The sequence below is a fragment of the Natator depressus genome, chromosome 14 (assembly GCF_965152275.1).
Source record: "Natator depressus isolate rNatDep1 chromosome 14, rNatDep2.hap1, whole genome shotgun sequence".
In the NCBI taxonomy this organism is placed as follows: domain Eukaryota; kingdom Metazoa; phylum Chordata; order Testudines; family Cheloniidae; genus Natator; species Natator depressus.
This window is the reverse complement of record NC_134247.1, coordinates 31,952,954-31,969,030: the sequence shown is the minus strand read 5'-3', so window position 1 is coordinate 31,969,030 and position 16,077 is coordinate 31,952,954. Positions and strand designations below refer to the sequence as shown.

At 51.2% G+C, this 16,077-nt stretch overlaps 1 protein-coding gene across 1 annotated transcript in view; it reads right to left on the bottom strand.

Annotated features, from left to right (window-relative positions):
* LOC141998847 (C-type lectin domain family 2 member D-like) overlaps positions 1 to 15,712 on the bottom strand; it is a gene marked incomplete at its 5' end in the record, with an annotated part of 52,654 nt that extends 36,942 nt beyond the window's left edge. The window contains 2 exons of the mRNA XM_074971822.1: positions 14,859 to 14,962; positions 15,602 to 15,712. Coding sequence (XP_074827923.1) covers positions 14,859 to 14,962; positions 15,602 to 15,712 — 215 coding nt within the window. The remainder of the gene's footprint in view (positions 1 to 14,858; positions 14,963 to 15,601) is intronic.
* Positions 15,713 to 16,077: the final 365 nt, after the last annotated feature.

Sequence of the window (16,077 nt, the reverse complement as noted above, 5' to 3'; positions counted from 1 at the left end):
TTCTGCATAGAGCTACTCACACAAACCTCCTACCCCATCAAATCTCTCCCTGCCCAGACTGGCTGCCCTTGTAGCCCCACCAGGCCTGGCTCCTGGTCACCTGCTTCCATCACCTTTGCCTCTGAGTCCAGGGGCACCTAGTCACAGGTGAGGCTCAACCCAGGACTCCCTTAAAGGGCCAGCTCACCCTGTGCCACCAAGGACTGGTGCTGATGTTACCATGTCTGCATAGAGAGAGCCACGTTTACCTGCACTGGGACCCTGCCCACCCAGGGGAGAGGGTGAACTAACTCAGGGGCTGGTGGGGTCTCCTGCTGGCATTATGGGCAGAGCTACTGAAGGAGAGAGCAGGCACTTCATGGGATCACTAAGGGAATTCTAGCATGTTACAGGATACTCATCCCCACCCCCTCTGCTTTGCCCATCACAGGATTTCATACAAGATGTTGTACAAGATGCAAACCACATCTGGATTGGCCTTAAAGTGACACCCCCAGGGGGGAAATGGACCTGGGTGGACGGTTCCCCATTAGATCCAGTGCGGTGAGTGCTGCTTGACGTTTACTCTTTGAGATGTTTGGGGAAAGCTCCCATTGTATAACTTGCTCGTGTTAAATGTCCAGCGTCTGTCTGAGGCCTGGTCTACACTGAAAAGTCTTCCCAGCGTAACTACGTGGGCTAAGGGTATTTTCCTAACAGAGGGGTGCCAGCAAAGGCCCTGGTGTAACGGCAGTTCTACCAATAGCTCTGTGTGTAGAGCAGTGTAGCTTAGGGGGATCGGGGAGCTGGCATAAGCGATAGCGGTAGAAGCAGTTGTATATGGATATAACTGTACTTATCCTGAGGGGACCCAGCTATTTTCCTCTTTCCATGGTGAAAACTGAGCATTTATTCCTGTTGTTTCCTATCTTTTAAACAGTTACTGATCCATGAGAGGACCTTCCCCCTTATCCCATGACAGCTTCCTTTGCTTAAAAGCCTTTGGTGAGGGACCTTATATTTTCCTACTTCTAATGTACTTAATTTTTTTAGGTTTTGCATCTTTAGGAAGTTGCTTCTCAAACTCTTCCTTGGCCTGCCTCCTTATACTTTACAATTTACTTGCTGGAGTTTGTGCTCCGTCCTAGTTTCCTCATTAGGTTTAGACTTCCAGTTTTTCAAGGATGCTTTTTGCCTCTAATGGCCTCCATTACTCTGCTGTTTAGCCAGGATAGCATTTTTTTGCTCCTCCTCCTGTCTTTTTTTATTTGGGGTACACACTTAGCCCTGGTCTACACTGGGTGTGTGTGTGTGCGGGGGGATCAACCTAAGATATGCAACTTCAGCTAGGAGACTAGCATAGCTATCTAGCTCGACTAACCTTGGCATCTTCACAGCACTCCCCCCTCCACTTCGCCTGCACCTCTCGCGGCGCTGGAGTGCCGGAGTCGACGGGAGAGCGCTCGGGGTTCGATTTATCGCGTCTAGACTAGACGTTATAAATTGACCCCCAATAGATAGATCGCTACCTGCATTTCCATCGGGTAGCGTAGACCTGCCCATTACAGACTTATGACGGTATAACTATGTTGCTCAAGGGTGTGAAAAATCCACCCCCCAAGCGATGCAGGTATCCTGACCTCACCCCCAGTGTAGACAGCGCTACGTTGAGGGGAGCGCTTCTCCTGTCACCATAGCTATGGCCCTTGGGGAGGGGGATTGGCTCTGCTGATGGGAGAAGCTCTCTGGTCAGCGTAGGTAGCGTCTTCACTGCAGCGCTGTGAGTGTAGACAAGCCCCTCGTCTGAGCCTCTCATGCTGTTTTTAAGTCATGTCTGTGATACTAGGAGACATTTGACCCTGGTGACAGCTCTGTGCAATTTCCATCCAACAAGCATCCACATGGTTTTGTGGTTCCCCTTTTAGAAGTGAAATGTGGGGGCTAGAAATCATCTCTCTGCATCATGCCCCGAGGTGACAGTTAGTCTGTCTGCTCCAATCACTCTTCATCCCGAGTCTGGAACAGGGTTAACAGGAGAGAATAAGGGACCCCCCCCCCCCCCACCACCACCTCAGACTGTCCGCTAGCTCAGTGGCGTGAGCCTACTCCTAAGAGGTGAGAGACACCTGTTCAAATCCCTTCTCCTACCCAGCTACAAGGGGGACTTGAGTTGGGGTCTCCTACTTTCCAGGTGAGTGCCAGAACCCCTGGGCTAAATGTTACCAGGAAGCGCTTGCTCCTCTCTGGTTTCAGAGTAGCAGCCGTGTTAGTCTGTATGCGCAAAAAGAAAAGGAGGACTTGTGGCACCTTAGAGACTAACCAATTTATTTGAGCATAAGCTTTCGTGAGCTACAGCTCACTTCATCGGATGCATTCATCGGCTGCATGCTCCTCGCTGCCAGTCTGTGGACGCTCACCTGTGGGGCCCAAGCTGGTACGGGTCCTTTGAACATGCCCACTGGCTTGGGGCCCCAAGGCAAGTCAGGCGGAGACTGGCTCCTGGATTGTACTGGGGCTTAGGCAGCCAGCAGCCTAGAGGGAGGGAGCAGCACAGGTGCTCGGGGCGCACACAGACGCCTCGTAAACTTTGACTCAGAAAATTGAGGCACCGAGCAAGTTCAGGCGCTTCCAGGGTTTGGTGGCAACTGAGCTGGGGTTTGGTGAATCCCAGGGGGATGCGGTTCTGGGACGGAGGTGTCTGAAGTGGCCATTAGCCTCTTAAGTCTCTTTGTGAATCCAGCCCTAACCGTTCATCGGGACAAGTCCTCAGCTCCCTGCAGCTGTCCCATTACCCAGGTCTCACGGTGCAGGTTTCCTCTCACCCATCAGACTTTGTTTTTAAAGGAAAGCTGAGATGTAGGAGATCAAGGTGGCGCTTCCAATGAACAAGTACCAGGTCACCAACCCCATGGGATTCAGCCTCGTATGGTCCTTGCTCCAGACCCCCTAACTCTGTGGGTCTCAAGCAGGGCTACATGTATCCCTGGGGTACACAGAGGTCTTCCGAGGAGTAGGTCAACTCATCTAGATATTGGTCTAGTTTTACAACGGGCTACATAAAAAGCACTAGCGAAGTCAGTGCAAACTAAAATTTCAGACAGACACTGACTTGTTTACACTGTTCTATACGCTACACCCTGACATGTAAGTACAATACTTATTTCCAATGGATTTATTTTATAATTGTGTGGTACAAATGAGAGTCAGCAATTTTTCAGCAATAGTGGCTGTGGCAACATTTGTATTTTTAGGTCTGATTTTCTAAGCAAGTCGTTTTTAAGTCAGGTGAAACTTGGGGTACGCAAGACAAATCAGACTCCTGAAAGGGGTGCAGTGGTCTGGAAAGGTTGAGAGCCACTGCCCTAACTCACCTCACAGCCTGGGACGTCTTCTCGACTGACGCTCTGCAGGAAAGTTAGAGATGAAGGACAACACCAGAGCCCAGCTTCCCATTAGGGGGAGGGGGAGGAAAGACTCACCCCTGGCCCTTTCCTTGTTTCAGGGACCCACAGTGACACGGACTCTCTCTCACTCTGCAGCTTCTCAGGCTCTGCTGATGGGAACAGCTGCGGGTGGATAAAAGGCAGCCAGGTTCTGTCTGAGACGTGTGCCGCGGAGCTCAAATGGATCTGCCAGAAAGAAGCGGCCGTGATATAAACAGTGCAACTGAGGATCCACATTTGTGTATCTGTAATGTGAAGTACCCCCCTGTTCAGTTTCATGGGTATGGCCCTACCAAATTCACCCATCCAGTTGATAAATTTCATGGTCATGAGATTTTTAAAAGTCTTTTAAATTTCACAGTTTTAGCTATTTCAATCTGAAATGTCACCCTGTTGTAACTGTGTGGATCCCATCCCAGAAGAGGGTCATGGGGGGGGGGGCGGTCTCAAGGCTATTGGGGGAGGGGTGTCACGGTATTGCTCCCCTTACTTCAGCACTGCTCCTGGCAGTGGTGCTACCTTCAGAACTGGGCTCCCGGCCGGCAGCCACGGAGCTTTCTGCTGCTGGGGGAGGTTCCTGGCGGTGGCTCTGATCTGGCCCTGGGAGCAGCCCATGCAGGGGACGAGGTCCTGTTCCTCCCCAGCCCAGCCCGAACTTGCAGCTAGAGCCTGGCACATGGTAGGAGCCCCTGCCCAGGACACTCCCAGCCCTGCCCCTCCCCCGTTCCAGGGTCCAGCACTCAGAGGTTAAAAGGGCCTGGAGCTGGCGGTTGGCGGGGTTTCCTCCTGACCACCGTCCTCTGGGCAGTTGCCCGCATCACCCACCCATAAGGTTGGCCCTTCCCCCCCCCCATGCCACCCTCACTTCTGCACTGTTGCTGGCAGCAGTGCTGCCTTCAGAGCTGGGCACCAGACCAGCAGCTGCTGCTCTCTGGCCACCCAGCTCTGAAGGCAGCGTAGACGTAAGGGTGGCAGTACTGTGACATATTTCCCCCACCCCCACCCCCACCCCCACAGCAAGATTGCACAGGGGAGACCAGATTTCACAGTCTGTGATGCATTTTTCATGGTCATGAATTTGGTAAAGCCCTACTCACAGGGTGGGACTGTGGCTTTAGGCAGAGCAGAACTCTGGGCGGTGCTGGGACTCAGGTGCCCCCCCCACAGTCACAGTTCCTCTCCTCGGTCCTCCTCACTGGACTGGGGCCTTGGGGTGTGTCATAAATATAAAGGGAAGGGTAAACCCCTTTAAAATCCCTCCTGGCCAGAGGAAATCTCCTCTCACCTGTAAAGGGTTAAGAAGCTAAAGGTAACCTCGCTGGCCCCTGACCAAAATGACCAATGAGGAGACAAGATACTTTCAAAAGCTGGGAGGAGGGAGAGAAACAAAGGGTCTGTGTGTCTGTCTATATTCTGTCTTTGCCGGGGATAGACGAGGAATGGAGTCTTAGAACTTTTAGTAAGTAATCTAGCTAGGTACGTGTTAGATTATGATTTCTTTAAATGGCTGAGAAAAGAATTGTGCTGAATAGAATAACTATTTCTGTCTGTGTATCTTTTTTGTAACTTAACTTTGCCTAGAGGGGTTCTCTATGTTTTGAATCTAATTACCCTGTAAGGTATCTACCATCCTGATTTTACAGGGGGGATTTCTTATTTCTAATTACTTCTATTTTTATTAAAAGTCTTCTTGTAAGAAAACTGAATGCTTTTTCATTGTTCTCAGATCCAAGGGTCTGGGTCTGTAGTCACCTAGGCAAATTGGTGAGGCTTTTTATCCAACATTTCCCAGGAAAGGGTGGGTGTAAGTGTCGGGAGGATTGTTCATTGTTCTTAGGATCCAAGGGTCTGGGTCTGTAGTCACCTAGGCAAATTGGTGAGGCTTTTTACCCAACCTTGTCCAGAAAGTGGGGTGCAAGATTTTGGGAAGTATTTTGGGGGGAAAGACGTGTCCAAACAGCTCTTCCCCAGTAACCAGTATTTGTTTGGTGGTGGTAGCGGCCAATCCAAGGACAAAGGGTGGAATATTTTGTACCTTGGGGAAGTTTTGACCTAAGCTGGTAAAGATAAGCTTAGGAGGTTTTTCATGCAGGTCCCCACATCTGTACCCTAGAGTTCAGAGTGGGGGAGGAACCTTGACATGGTGGCATAGTGGTGGGATTAACCTGAAATCATTTTGAAATCCAGTTGAGATTTTTTGAACTAGAAATACAGATTTTAAAAAGGAATTTTTTTTTCCTTTGGAAAGGAAGTCCAAAAAGCAGCTGAAACTGAAAGCAGCTTGTTTTATCTCTGCTTTGTGGCCAAGCAGAGACAAAAGGGGATTATCTTTGTGAATTGCAGGTTTTCTTTGCCTGGAGGCAGGGTACTTAACTCCTGCAGGGAAATTCACAGTCTTCCAAGCCAGAGTTTTATTTTTTTTCCCTAAAAGTAAATAGGGGGGGTGTGTTCTACCCATTTGCTTTTTCTTTGAGCTGGGTAAGCAGGTTTCCAAGTAGTTGGAGGTTTTTTGCTTTGATTTGGGCCCAGAGCAGAGACAAGGGAATTGTCTTTTTCTGTAGGCTGACAATCACTATCAGAGAATAGGTATTCTATTCCAGCACAGCAAAATTTTACAGCCAAGTTTTGTTTGTTTATTTCTAAACCTCGGGTGTAAAGTTAGTTAAAAACAGAGAGGTTAGAATGACAAAATCCGCGGCTCGACTACAGCTGGAATTAGCCAAATTTCAGGCTGAGGAAAAACAAAGGGAACATGAAAGACAGATAGAACTCATGCGGCTGGAGAAGGAGGTACAGGAAGCTGCCCCCAAGAGGGAAATGGAGGCAAGGAAGCATGTGGAGGAGGAGAAGGAAAAAGAGAGGAAGCATGTGGAGGAGGTGGAGAAGATAAAGGCTCAGCAGAATATACCAACAAACCCTAGCAATCCTTCTCCAGGTACCACTTCCCATCCCAGAAAGTTCCCCACCTACAAGGCAGGTGATGATACTGAGGCCTTCTTAGAAAACTTCGAAAGGGCCTGCCTTGGGTACAGCATCTCTACCGACCAATACATGGTAGAGCTGAGGCCACAGCTCAGTGGACCCTTAGCTGAGGTGGCGGCTGAAATGCCTAGAGAACACATGAACGAGTATGAACTGTTTAAATCCAAGGCGAGAGTCAGAATGGGGATAACACCCGAGCATTCTCGTCGGAGGTTCAGAGCCCTAAGGTGGAAACCAGACGTGTCATTTACCCGACATGCCTACCACACTGTGAAACATTGGGATGCCTGGATATCAGGAGCAAGTGTTGAATCTCCAGTAGATGTGCCCTTCCTCATGCAAATGGAACAATTCTTAGAGGGTGTTCCTGAGGAAATAGAAAGATCCATCCTAGATGGGAAGCCCAAAACTGTAATTGAGGCAGGAGAGATTGGAGCCAGGTGGGTGGAGGTGGCAGAGAAGAAGAAAACTGGTCGCAGTTGGAGCGGAGACCAGAAGGGACAACCCCAGACCCCACCCTATTACCGGGGGCCGCCCAAAGCCCCACCTACCTCCCAAAGAACCCTCCAGACCCCTTATCGTCCCACCACCCCGTTCTCCAGCAACCCTCCTCGCCCCAGTGATCCGTCAGCTGGACGATGTTTTAAATGTAACGAGCTGGGGCATGTAAAGGCCAACTGCCCCAAGAACCCCAACAGATTACAGTTCATTGCACCGGAATCACACCAGAGGTCCACAGGCCCAGATACCTCCCAGATACCCTTGGAGCGGAGGGAAACTGTGAGTGTGGGCGGGAAGAAGGTCACCGCGTGGAGGGACACCGGAGCACAAGTGTCAGCTATCCATGCTTCCTTAGTGGACCCCAATTTAATCAATCCAGAGATCCAAGTGACGATTCAACCCTTCAAGTCCAACTCTTTCGATTTGCCTACAGCCAAGTTGCCTGTCCAGTACAAGGGCTGGTCAGGAATGTGGACTTTTGCAGTCTATGATGATTATCCCATCCCCATGCTGTTGGGGGAAGACTTGGCCAATCATGTGAAGCAGGCCAAGAGGGTGGGAACGGTCACCCGCAGCCAGGCTAAACAAGCCGTGAGGCCTAGCTCTGTTCCGGAAACTTCTATCAGGACCCGGTCAGAGGTGATGGACCCGGACCCCAGGCCAATGTCTGCAACAGCAGTAGTGGATCCAGTCCCAGAGACCCAGACGGAACCAGTCCCAGAACCGGAACCAGCCGAACAACCAACACCAGACCCATTGTCAGCACTGAATCCAGTACTTGCAACCTCAACACCAGAGGGCCCCACCGACCCTGAACTGGCAGCAGCCGATAACCCGACACAAGAGGCTCAGCCGGAGCCTGAATCCCAACATAGTGCACCAGCGGAGAGCGGTTCACAGTCAACAGAAACAGCTCCATCCCCTATATCGCTTCCAGAGGGACCAAGCCTAGGTCCACAATCCAATGAGGAACTGATGTCTCCAGCATCAAGGGAACAGTTCCAGACCGAACAGGAAGCAGATGAAAGCCTCCAGAGAGCTTGGACGGCGGCATGGAGCAACCCACCGCCTCTCAGCTCTTCTAATCGATCCAGGTTTGTTGTAGAAAGAGGACTTTTATACAAGGAAACTCTTTCTGGTGGACACCAGGAAGACTGGCATCCTCAGAGACAGTTGGTAGTTCCAACTAAATACCGGGCCAAGCTCTTGAGCTTAGCCCATGATCACCCTAGTGGCCATGCTGGGGTGAACAGGACCAAAGACCGTTTGGGGGGCTCATTCCACTGGGAGGGAATGGGCAAGGATGTTTCTACCTATGTCCAGTCTTGTGAGGTGTGCCAAAGAGTGGGAAAGCCCCAAGACCAGGTCAAAGCCCCTCTCCAGCCACTCCCCATCATTGAAGTTCCATTTCAGCGAGTAGCTGTGGATATTCTGGGTCCTTTTCCGAAAAAGACACCCAGAGGAAAGCAGTACATACTGACCTTCACGGATTTTGCCACGCGATGGCCGGAAGCAGTAGCTCTAAGCAACACCAGGGCTAAAAGTGTGTGCCAGGCACTAGCAGACATTTTTGCCAGGGTAGGTTGGCCCTCCGACATCCTCACAGATGCAGGGACTAAATTCCTGGCAGGAACTATGAAAAACCTTTGGGAAGCTCATGGGGTAAATCACTTGGTTGCCACTCCTTACCACCATCAAACAAATGGCATGGTGGAGAAGTTTAATGGAACTTTGGGGGCCATGATACGTAAATTCGTAAGTGAGCACTCCAATGATTGGGACCTAGTGTTGCAGCAGTTGCTCTTTGCCTACAGAGCTGTACCACACTCCAGTTTAGGGTTTTCCCCATTTGAACTTGTATATGGCCGTGAGGTTAAGGGGCCATTGCAGTTGGTGAAGCAGCAATGGGAGGGATTTACACCTTCTCCAGGAACTAACATTCTGGACTTTGTAACCAACCTACAAAACACCCTCTGAACCTCTTTAGCCCTTGCTAAAGAAAACTTACAGGATGCTCAAAAAGAGCAAAAAGCCTGGTATGATAAACATGCCAGAGAGCGTTCCTTCAAAGTAGGGGACCAGGTCATGGTCTTAAAGGCGCTCCAGGCCCATAAAATGGAAGCATCGTGGGAAGGGCCATTCACGGTCCAGGAGCGCCTGGGAGCTGTTAATTATCTCATACCATTCCCCACCTCCAACCGAAAACCTAAGGTGTACCATATTAATTCTCTAAAGCCCTTTTATTGCAGAGAATTAAGGGTTTGTCAGTTTACAGCCCAGGGAGGAGACGACGCTGAGTGGCCTGAAGGTGTCTACTACGAAGGAAAATGTGCTGGTGGTGTGGAAGAGGTGAACCTCTCCATGACCCTTGGGCGTATGCAGCGACAGCAGTTCCAGGAGCTGTGCACTAGCTACGCGCCAGCGTTCTCAGCCACCCCAGGACTGACTGAACGGGCATACCACTCCATTGACACAGGTAATGCTCACCCAATTAGGGTCCAACCTTACCGAGTGTCTCCTCAAGCTAAAACTGCTATAGAACGGGAGATCCAGGATATGTCACAGATGGGTGTAATCCGCCCCTCTGAAAGTGCATGGGCATCTCCAGTGGTTCTAGTTCCCAAATCAGATGGGGAAATACGTTTTTGCGTGGACTACCGTAAGCTAAATGCTGTAACTCGCCCAGACAACTATCCAATGCCACGCACAGATGAACTATTAGAGAAACTGGGACAGGCCCAGTTCATCTCTGCCTTGGACTTAACCAAGGGGTACTGGCAGGTACCGCTAGATGAATCTGCCAAGGAAAGGTCAGCCTTCACCACACATCTCGGGCTGTATGAATTTAATGTACTCCCTTTCGGGCTGCGAAATGCACCCGCCACCTTCCAAAGACTTGTAGATGGTCTCCTAGCGGGATTAGGAGAATATGCAGTCGCCTACCTTGACGATGTGGCCACATTTTCGGATTCCTGGGCAGACCACCTGGAACATCTACAAAAAGTCCTTGAGCGCATAAGGGAGGCAGGACTAACTGTTAAGGCTAAGAAGTGTCAAATAGGCCTAAACAGAGTGACTTACCTTGGACACCAGGTGGGTCAAGGAACTATCAGCCCCCTACAGGCCAAAGTGGATGCTATCCAAAAGTGGCCTGTCCCAAAGTCAAAGAAACAGGTTCAATCCTTCTTAGGCTTGGCCGGTTATTACAGACGATTTGTACCGCACTATAGCCAAATCGCCGCCCCACTGACAGACCTAACCAAATACAAACAGCCAAATGCTGTTCAGTGGACCGAAAAGTGTCAGAAGGCCTTTAACAAGCTTAAAGCGACACTCATGTCTGACCCTGTACTAAGGGCCCCAGACTTTGACAAACCGTTCCTAGTAACCACAGATGCGTCCGAGCGTGGTGTGGGAGCAGTTTTAATGCAGAAAGGACCTGATCAAGAATTCCACCCTGTAGTGTTTCTCAGCAAAAAACTGTCTGAGAGGGAAAGCAACTGGTCAACCACCGAAAAAGAATGTTACGCCATTGTCTACGCTCTGGAAAAGCTACGCCCATATGTTTGGGGACGGCGTTTCCCCCTGCAAACCGACCATGCTGCACTGAAGTGGCTTCACACCGTCAAAGAAACTAACAAAAAACTTCTTCGGTGGAGTTTAGCTCTCCAAGATTTTGATTTCGACATCCAACACATCTCAGGAGCTTCTAACAAAGTGGCTGATGCACTCTCCCGTGAAAGTTTCCCAGAATCAACTGGTTAAAATCGTCCTTGAGATGTAGAAAATATTGTTAGTCTTTATGTACTTGGTAGTATATTTAGAGATGCATGTGTCTTATTAACTCTGTTTGTCCTAGAGCTCCAGGAAGAAATCCCAGCCAGTGTTTCACCCTAGCTGAGATTTGGGGGGCGTGTCATAAATATAAAGGGAAGGGTAAACCCCTTTAAAATCCCTCCTGGCCAGAGGAAATCTCCGCTCACCTGTAAAGGGTTAAGAAGCTAAAGGTAACCTCACTGGCACCTGACCAAAATGACCAATGAGGAGACAAGATACTTTCAAAAGCTGGGAGGAGGGAGAGAAACAAAGGGTCTGTGTGTCTGTCTATATTCTGTCTTTGCCGGGGATAGACCAGGAATGGAGTCTTAGAACTTTTAGCTAGTAGAGCGGAACTCTGGGCGGTGCTGGGACTCAGGTGCCCCTCGCAGTCACAGTTCTTCTCCTCGGTCCTCCTCACTGGGCTGGGGCCTTGGGGTGTAATTTTTAACTGCCCCAAACCTGCAGTAAGTTAATACCCTGCAATGTACCCGGGTACCCGGGGCTGGGAGGCACCTCGCCACCACCTGCCCTTTGCCTGAGGGAGCCTTGTCTGTGCCTGCCAGGGGTCAGCTCCCCAACTCCACTGGCCACACGCACTCGCTGCTGGGCCTGCCGTCACTGCAGGGTAGCAATAGGCCCACTCTGCCCTCAAGTCCTTTGAGAATCTGTCTGGAGCATCCAGTCCCTGGTCCCCTGGGCACCGGTAGTATTCACAGATTCACTGTTTCCAAAGGAACAGTCACATCCTCGGCCCCAGCTTACCAGCTCCAGCTCAGATCACTGCTCCACGTAACACACAGCGCTGCCATAGGCTCACAGCGAAATCACGCCTCAGTTCAACAAAGCCAAGAGTCGAGTGAAAGTGTTGGAAACAAATGGTTACATATAACAAAGTCATAACATGCGTTCTAGAGCCTAGACTGAACTAACAAGGTATTCTCCTGTCTAACCAAGTACAGCTCACCCGAAATCCTTGCAGCACTTTACAGCCAGGCAGGCTCGGACCCTTCTTTTAGGAGACATGCATACCGTCAGTTTGTCTCCGAGGGGAAGGATCCAGTATGTCTCTGCACACCGAGAGAGATCAGACCGATCCTTTGTCTTTATGCTTAAACACCACAGATGGACACACACACAGCCCCGTGCTGTAAGTTTCTTCCTGTAGATTTCCTTTTCTGTGGATTTTGCAATCTAATTTTGCACCTGGCTCAGTGTGCAAAGAGACATCCAACATCAGGCACACAATACACAGATGGCCAGACAGGGAAGTAACCCAGTGATGCGCAGAGCATTCCCTGATATTCTGGAATTGCTCAGATGTGATGGTCACAAGAAATCACAGTCAGGCTTTTCCAGGGCTAGATTCTATAATACTGTTGTTACCAGCCCCTTCCACGGCAGCCTCCTGTGCCTGTGTAAATGCGTCGGGTTTGGTGCAGATCCAGGGTCTCTCACTGGCGCATCGCAAGCTGCTGACCGCACTCACACCATTCAGATACGCGCGGTCTCCTCCTTCTCCTATTGGAAACCTGCAAGAGAGAAGCCAGGGAGCTGGTGTCAGGTAGGAGTTGGACATTTCCCATCAGTCACAGGCAGGGAGAGACGCTCTCGCACAGTGCAGGGAGCTGCTGCACTCACAGCCCCTCACGATTCCCCTTCCTGCACCTGCCACAGGCCCCAGCTAGAAAGGGGGCAGTGGGGCAGCAAGGCCAGGAAAGGTTTGAAGATCAACTGACCTCCATGGACCATTTATGCTGGGTGGGCATTAACCCAGGTCCTACTCTCCCCCCCACCACACACCCAGCTGGGTCTGGATGGGCCCCTGCAGGCCCAACCCACCCAAACTGCCCCGGGCACAGGTTCCAGGTGACTCTCAGCGTGGCGAGGAGTAGCAGTAACGCCTCACAGAAGAGCTGGGTCCAGGTCTCCCTGGACAGTTTACATCAGCTCTCAGGCCAGAGGCCTGTCAGTACAGGCTGTATTGCAGGGGGTGGCTGGAGTGAAATGCCAGCAGCACAAACCCAGCGGCCATGGGGTGACCCCAGCCACTCACACAGAGCTTCCCGTGAGAGCTGGAGGCCAGCGCTTCCCACCTGGGAACAGGGTGGGATCCAGGCCCACAGGCAAATCCTCCCCCATGGTCCCATCCTGGCCTCTCACAGTAGCCATGTGCTGGGCTGGGAGGAGGCCCAGCACTACTCTTTGGGCAGGCCGGGATCTCCCTGCCCTCAGGCCACCAGCCTCTGGCTCGGGGTGAGATCTGTCCCAGAGAAGGGAGAGCCCAGCCCAAAGCCACCTGAGCAGATGGCTGTGGGTGGCTCCCCCACCAGCATCACCCCAGAAGAGCTCTGATGGGATGGCAATGATGCACCCAGAGCCTTCTGCTGGGGTGGGCACCCGCAGGGTGGCAGATTTCAGGGTTAACACCCCACTGAGATGCCTGTTTACCCAGTTCAGGTAAACTGGCGTCACAGTAGCTATCCTCCAGTCATCGGGTACAGAAGCGGATTTCAATGATAGGTTACAGACTACAGTTAGTAGTCCTGCAATTTCACCTTTGAGTTCCTGGTCCTGGTGACTTGTTACTGTTTAGTTTCTCAATTTGTTCCAAAACCTCCTCTAATGACATCTCAATCTGGGACAGTTCCTCAGATTTGTCACCTAAAAAGGATGGCTCAGGTTTGGGAATCTCCCTCACATGCTCAGCCATGAAGACTGCTGCAAAGAATTCATTTAGTTTCTCTGCAGTGGCATGGTGCCAGCTGTGGTGTGGACAGACCCCAAACAGGCCTGCTAACAGATGGGCTCATGATGCAATCACAAAGACAGACTGCTGCCTACATTAGGGCATCCTTGCTGGAATATGTGAAAATATCTGACTGGGATCAAACAACAGGTCATCAAGTGACTTGTTTCCTAAGCCTCCTCTGGGCACATTTTCCAGCTTCCCATCAATCGCAAAGGGCTTTTTTAAAAACACCATTCAGCTGTAAGTACACAAGACTGGCCACATGGGTGAGACCAATGGTCCATCTAGCCCAGTGTCCTGTCCTGCGATACTGGCCAGCGGTAGGTGCTTCCGAGGGAATGAACAGAACAGGGTCAGTATCGAGTGATCCATCCCATTCACACCCAGCTTCTGGCAGTCAGATGTATATGGACACTCAGAGCATGGGGTTGCATCCCTGACCATCCTGGCTGATAGGAACTGGTCGAGCTATCCTCTGTGAACTTATCTACTTCTTGTTTGAACAGAGTTATACTCTTGGCCTTCACAACATCCCCTGGCAACAAGCTCCACAGGTTGACTGTGTTGTGTGAAGAAATACTTCCTTTTGTTTGTGTCAGACCTGCTGCCTATTCATTTAATTGTGTGACCGCTAGGCCTTGCGGTACGTGAAGGCGTAAATAACACTTCCCTCTTCACTTTCTCGACGCCACTCATGATTTTATCGACCTCCTATATCCCCCCCTTAGTCGTCTCCCCTCCTATGGAAGCTGTTCCATATCTCTAATCATATGGGGATAGTTGAAAACCCCCATTATTATTGGGTTTTCTGCTTTTGTAGCCTCTCTAATCTCGGTGAATTTCACAGTCACCATCCTGGTCAGTAGTATATTCCTGCTGCTAGATTCTTATTCTTCAAGTGTGGAATTCCTGTTCTTAGAGATGCCAGGATACAGTTGGGTTCGTTTAAGATTTTTACTGTTCTTTACTCTATGCTTTCCTGGACATGTAGTGCCCCTCCCCCCAGCGTGACCTACTCTGCCGTTCTTTCAGTGCTGATGGTCCAGGGTCAAACCCTGCTATCGGCTCAACTGGGGGTTGGTTATTTGATCCCTCCCAGATCCCACTGAAATCCCTCTTGGGATGTCGTCTGGGCCATCTCTACTGTACCCCACTTCTCATGGCAGCCCCAGGCACTCAGCATTTGTGACTATCAGGCATCTTTAACGCAGATGGCCCCACTAAAGCCAGACAGATCTGAAAGCTTTGGCCAGTCTCCCAGCAGACAACACTTGCTTCCACCCATCACTAATACACAGAGTACATAGCACTGACTGGTGAGTCGGCTGAACTCACTATCTCAGACGCCAGGGACCCAAAGCCCAGGGAATTCACAGAGGACTTACAGGTTGTTGAATTTGGTGCCATTGGCCCATTTCCAGAGCTGCCCAGGGTCCCTCCGGAGGCCAATCCAGTGGTCAAATTTGCCTTTATAGCGCAGCAGGAAAGCCTAAAAACAGCAGAGGGAGAGGTGGGGTCAGAGCACAGGCTCTGTGCACCAGAGACTCACAGGTATACACTGAAGGGCTCTGTTTTCAGGGAACGGCTGGGGATTTTCACCTCCCTCTTGCCCAGCTCTGGGTAATTCAGTATTAACTTTCCCATCCCAAACCTCGCCTCGCCTTAGAGAACAGCTGAGCTCCCCTCCCCATCACAGGGGAAGGGGAAGGAAAGAGCCCAGCTGATCTCAATAAGGGATGCTGGGAAGGGCCAGGGATGAGAGAAGAGCCACCAAATCCTCAGCCAGAAGGGGCCAGGGCTAAGAGGAGCCCCCCCCATCCTCATCTGGCTACCCAAGAGCACTGGCTCTTCAAGTCAATCTGGGATCTCAGTACCCCTTTGGCCCGATGCCACCCAGAAGACACTCAAGCCTGCCTTGCCCTCGAGAGGGGCGGTCTCCTTTTGAGAGGGCTGACAGCGAGTGATCCCTGCAGTCAGACACGGACACTAGAGGTGCCCCGGGCCAGCCAGCCAGGCCTGACATTCAGCAACTGGAAGCTCATTTACTCAGAGCTGCTCCTCGAGCCCAGGTTCTCCTGCAGCAGCTGCTGAGCCAAGACCAGAACGTTGCAATTCGAGCATCTCTCACCATTTCCTGCTCACTGTTGATCTCAGCCAGGGAGGCGCTGAGCGCAGAGCAGTAGGTCAGGCTGTAGGTCCAGTTCCTTTCGGCCTCAGAGAAATAGTAGCATTTCCCTTGGTATGCGATACAGCAACGGGCCCCGGTTCAGCTGACGGAAGCTTAGGTCTCCACACTGAGAATGAGACAGCGACACGTGGTGTGAGGGAGACCCGCCACCCGCCAACGAGGAGAACAGGGGGAGATCAGCCCCTGCGCCCCAGGCATCTGAGACACCTCGAACCAGGGTGGGTACTGAAAGGCCGTGAGGGAGCCAGGAGGATGCTGGGAATCCAGCCCCAGAGGGGGGTTATCTGACTCTGCTCTCCCTCTCTTGGGTTCACATTCAACAGGGATGCAGCTGACAAGCAGCTTATGCCAGGAAGCCCAGGACAGAGAGCTGGGCCCAAGCTCAGTGTTACAACACGGGGTGGGCAGAGAGCCGC